The sequence below is a fragment of the Penaeus japonicus genome, unplaced genomic scaffold (assembly GCF_977035675.1).
Source record: "Penaeus japonicus unplaced genomic scaffold, GWHDUDI00000001_assembly GWHDUDI00000026, whole genome shotgun sequence".
Taxonomy (NCBI): Eukaryota; Metazoa; Arthropoda; class Malacostraca; order Decapoda; family Penaeidae; genus Penaeus; species Penaeus japonicus.
The window spans coordinates 15,613,743-15,618,742 of record NW_028234428.1 but is presented as its reverse complement, the minus strand read 5'-3'; the positions used below and the strand labels follow the sequence as shown (position 1 = coordinate 15,618,742).

The following is a 5,000-nucleotide window of genomic DNA, read 5'->3' as shown; positions in this document are numbered from 1 at the left end:
AAGGAATTATTTGTATGTAATTATATTATAGATCTCTGCTATGCTTTCATTGGCTTACCTGCATGGTAAATAGTTAAATTTTAAGATATATTTGCTGATGCAGACCCATTAAATATTGAAAAGGAGGGGCCTGCAAAAAGTAATGAAAAACAAGAGAAAGTAAAATACATTCAAAGGCATTTATAATCCCATGCTTTTGATATCAAAGAAGAAAATCAAAGGTCTTAATAGTTCATGCTTTTAAGTTATATATCATGTAATATGTTAAAGTGACTTGTAAGCTCCATATTGTACAATATTGTCAGTTAGTTTAAATAGATAGATGTGTATATTTTTTAGCTAATTTATTTTGATATTGAAGAAAACCTTTATTTTAAAATGCGTACATGCTCATACACCACAAACTACTAGACACCTGCTTATCTACATATGTGAAGCGCAGTACACTCTTTCACTAGTTTGTGCAATTGGCTCAGGCACACTTATCTATACAATTCATTTTGATTCTTGAATCCACAAATTTTGACACAATGGTGCAAACCTGTTAGTTATGAGGGATATAAAACTCATGAACTTATTGATATACATGCAGAAAACATAAGTGCAGAAGCACTACATGGAAAGAGATGTATATGGAGAAATTATGTTATACTATGTTAATGTATATTTTTGGGTATGGTTTTATCAACTGCAATGCTACTTTAGTCAGTTTGGCTAGCAGAAGAGAGTCTTAGTTACATGGTAAAGTATTGAATTTTAATATGAAAGGATTATTTCATATATTGTGCAGAGCTATGTGTAAAGAGGGATTTCAATGGCTATGCTCTCAAATATCCATATTGATCACTGAACCCATTATTTTCTGTATGCAACCCAGGCTGTACTAGATAAATTACAATACTGTCTTAATTTTCTTAGAAGTATTAACAACTGGGAAATGTGGTATTGTATACGGAACAGAGCGGGTATATGATGAAGCTGGAAACTATTATCCTGACATGGTTAAATTACAACTGCATAGCTTAGACTGCAGAAAGTTATTAATGAAAAACTATTCAACTATTATGGCTTAAAGTTATTATACTGGACATCTATTTCCATTGTTTCTTAAAAGAATTATTTTATTTTTTTGTATTCATTTCTTCATTCTTTGGTAAGTTCCTTCAATTTTTAGTAACTATTTACCAACTTCACCTCATGCATAAATACATTAATTAAAGTCTTTAGAATTTAATACCCTATAATGATAAATATTTGATATGCAGTGTTTATGAAATAAGCAGTCTAGCTAACACCAATATTTAAAAAATTGAAATTTGAACAATGCTCCTTAAGTGCATGTCAACAATAGGAGCTGGATGACAAACACATGACCACGTGATGCTTGTGAAAGTCAGGATATCCAGAGAACTAACTTATTTATTTTCTTTAAAAGGACTGTGGATACTATTCCAATCTGATTGTTGATGAATAGATAGTTCCTCTAAAAATTTGGGATGGGACACAATTATACAATCTTTGCTTCATTAAGATTATTTTTACAGGTGCATGGGCTTTCTTAGTATTTTGAATTTCTGCTCAGTTTTATATTTTGACATTGTTGTGACCTTTGATTACTCGTGATGATAATTTGAATAACTTCCTAGAGTAAAGAAAGGTTTTCCTTTTTTTTTTTCTTTTTTTTTTTTGAAAAATGGCAAGGTGTTTGTATAGTTATAAGGGTATTTTACCTTTAGGACAGAGTATTTTAAAAATACAATCAAAATTAATGTAAGTAATTATATCAGAAAAATAAATTGGTAAGGAGAATTATAAGTTTTTGATGATATTCTCTGCAAAAGGGAAAAACAGTAAAAAAAAATTTCCCCTATATAATAAGGCCTTGATTTTAAATGTTTTAGTATGGCACCATCTTGTATGAATCAATAGTTAACAGGAAGTCTCTCCATTTAAGTTGATACACTACACTCAAGAGAGAATCAAGTATTTATTTATTTTGTGCATTCATTTTTGGCAAAAGGAAATGTTACATTGTTTCATCCAAAGCCTTTTAACTCTCTCATTCAACGTTTCTCCCTCACTCACACTTTTTAAGCTGTCATAACTCAGGGAGACTTCTTGGTTTAAATGCTTAGCAACCCACAGGATAATTTAATTGATCATATTACACAAGTGTGTAGTGTGGAAATGGGAAATATTTCACATCAGGGAATGCTCAATTAGTAATACTAATACTTAGTATGGGACAGTTTCCCATTTAGGTACTTCATTCAAACAGACATTCCCATTTTTTTTTTCTTAGCCAAGAACAAACATTTATATGCTCACAAGTATTCCAAAGTGCCCTATGCATCCTTCAGTCATTTTTTTTTTTACATTGATAAATATTTTAAATGTACAAAAATGTAATATAAATATTAAGTGCCTTTCTTGTGTGTGTAATTACCCTTGCAAGAAAATATTTCAAAATTCAGAATGCCTAATAAACTATTTTTAAACAATGTTTATTTTCATAATAGTCAATGCATCATTGTGGAAGGTTACATAGAAAATTTAATACAAGGAATTACCCAAGGATCATTTGTTTCTAGGGAGACCAACTTAAATTAATTGCATTTTAAATATCTTTCAAAGCTCCAGTAGGAGTAATCAAGTTGTCCTAAATTTATATATGAAAAATTTAGCTACATTAATTTACAATATTAAACATCTGTTGATGCTATTAATATATAGTCGAGTATATTTCAGCCCAAGACTATTTTGGTTAAAGGAAAAAGGGTCTTCAATAAAAATGACTTTTTGTTCCTAAAAAAATCAGATATCAGCTTTGTCTAACGAACTGTAAAAAAATTCTGAGGCTAAGATAAAAGTTATCTTGGCCAAGCAATTTGCTTGACTACAAATTCTACAAGTAACCTACCCAAAATTTATTTTTAGTGAATGGTTCTTTGACTGTTCCCAGCTGATAAATTAGAAATATTTGTCCATATTCAGTTTACAAACTTATTTACCTAAAATTATAGTTCCAAGTAAAAAAAATAATTATTAATCAGATTATACATTTCATAAGTTCAAAGAAAATTGTGGATATTACAAGATTTAAAATAATAGCCATGTAGCAGCACCTTTCAACTATAACTGACAGCTAGCCACCGCTGAACCATCACCATACATTTTTGTTAGCTGCACAACAAAATTTTTGTTTGCTTAATAGTTCCCATCCTCCAAGTCATATTGAACAGTAAAAAAAATTAACCTCAATTACTTGCATTTCCTCAAAGGAGCCTTTTAAAATGAATTTATTTTTGGCAGCACTGAATAAGACTTGTACCAAACAAACCATTGCATTTAGTAACTTAAAAAGAAGTGCCAGATGAATAAAAGCAAAGAAATTTATTTTTTTAAAGCTGCTCTTAGAGGAACTGCCTGCATTTCTTATCCATCTCATTTTATCTGAAAGGTGCTTCTCAAAAACTGACCTGTAGGTCTGGCCAAAACTGAACATTTTTTTTCATCTCCATCAACTCTTGGTAGATTAGGATAGGAGTGTTCCAATGATACAGTCTTGATGAAGCAAGAAAATAAGGATGAGGATTTTAAGTCTTCAAAAGTAATAATGAAAATAAAATTGGTCATCCACTATGTACTATTCAATGAAGGTGCACCATCCAAATCTTTTAAATGTATACAGTACACCAAATAAAATCACAGTAGTACTATACTTGAAATACAAGGCACAAATTCAGTATGAACTGATCCAGCAAATGGTTTACTGGTTGCATTACATTCGCATAGGTACCACTTTTTATAAAAGATTTTGATGTGACTGAAAAAACAGAATATACTGGATGATTCATTTAGCATTCTTCTACACTTCATATTATATTATATAATATATATATATATATATATATATATATATATATATATATATATATATATAATATATATATATATATATATATATATATATATATTCGCACTAACAGATCTAAAACTTGGGGTATTAAAAGATGCAAATTAGAAAACAATAAGTTTAATAGACAATCTTCCTTACATGGTAGAAACATAAAAAGATTACATCAAGTAGAAAACATTTCAACTTGATGAAGTCTTAACCTACAAGCCTTTATGCCGTCATTCACTCTTCATGAGCCCCTGTTGAAAAGAAAAATGAATTTTAGACAATATTTCTTACGAAAAATCTTCAAACTCCGGAATGTGCAATATATATTTTGAATATCACTACAGATACTTTACTTTTAATAACTCTTGACAGGTTTCTTTAATAATTAACATCAATACCTACTTTTGGTCTCACCAGTTCAAGCTCTTATTTTTAATCCCTATGCTAACATCACTAGTATTTTCTAAGGAGTGATAATAAAGTAATTTCAAATGAAACAATTCACTAGGATATAAAATTTAAATTGCCAATACACATAGTATTGTATATAATTAATGTAACACTTACACAATAATGTTGTTGATGGGAATATGGATAAGCTTCACAAAGAAACCAATGAAGCCCATGATAGCAAAGCCAATAGCTGTGGCCATGGAGATCTTCTGGAACTCTTTGCGGTCAGGCTTGGTGCAACGCTTCAGGAGCCTCATGGAATCCTTGGTGAACTGCTGAGCAGGCTTCATGATGGTCATCACTTGATCCATGGTGCTGGAATAAAAGAAGGCTAATTACCTTAAGACCACTACTTTTAAAGCAGTATTAAAGTTAAATCATAGGTAATCATTTATTTTCAAACTCTAATCAAAGGAAAACAGAAAATGTACTCATTGAATATTATGGAATCTAAAGTTACCAGAAAAAACCTGCTTTAATATTCTTGCAAAGGCAAGTCTACAGAAACAAGGTATATTAAAAAAAAGTATTCAAAATTCCTTCCTGCTCAACATATGGAAATGGGTTTACTACCCTCTGACTAAAATATTAAGACCGCTTCTTTAACGCATTCACAATGTATACTAGGCTAATGCCACTG

At 30.2% G+C, this 5,000-nt stretch overlaps 3 protein-coding genes across 7 annotated transcripts in view; 2 read left to right on the top strand and 1 right to left on the bottom strand.

Annotated features, from left to right (window-relative positions):
* The window catches only part of LOC122265484 (tubulin polyglutamylase ttll-4), a 25,421-nt gene extending 22,994 nt beyond the window's left edge, over positions 1-2,427 (top strand). For all 4 annotated transcript variants that reach the window (XM_043034865.2, XM_043034837.2, XM_043034842.2 and 1 more), the window contains one exon: positions 1-2,427. This exon is cut by the window's left edge and continues 1,012 nt beyond it. The gene's annotated coding sequence lies outside the window, so the exon portion shown is untranslated.
* LOC122265515 (uncharacterized) overlaps positions 1-5,000 on the top strand; it is a 192,947-nt gene that overhangs the window by 116,232 nt on the left and 71,715 nt on the right. The window lies entirely within an intron of this gene.
* Positions 4,021-5,000, bottom strand: part of LOC147468799 (protein transport protein Sec61 subunit gamma) — a 2,805-nt gene continuing 1,825 nt past the window's right edge. Inside the window, exons 2-3 of one of the 2 annotated variants that reach the window (XM_086552029.1) lie at positions 4,475-4,675; positions 4,021-4,158 (exon numbers count right to left, since the gene is read on the bottom strand). In XM_086552029.1, coding sequence (XP_086408155.1) covers positions 4,149-4,158; positions 4,475-4,671 — 207 coding nt within the window. In that variant the 5' untranslated portion in view covers positions 4,672-4,675 and the 3' untranslated portion in view covers positions 4,021-4,148. Of the gene's footprint in view, positions 4,159-4,470; positions 4,676-5,000 lie in introns of those variants that run through there. The other variant, XM_086552030.1, reaches the window with a different exon arrangement.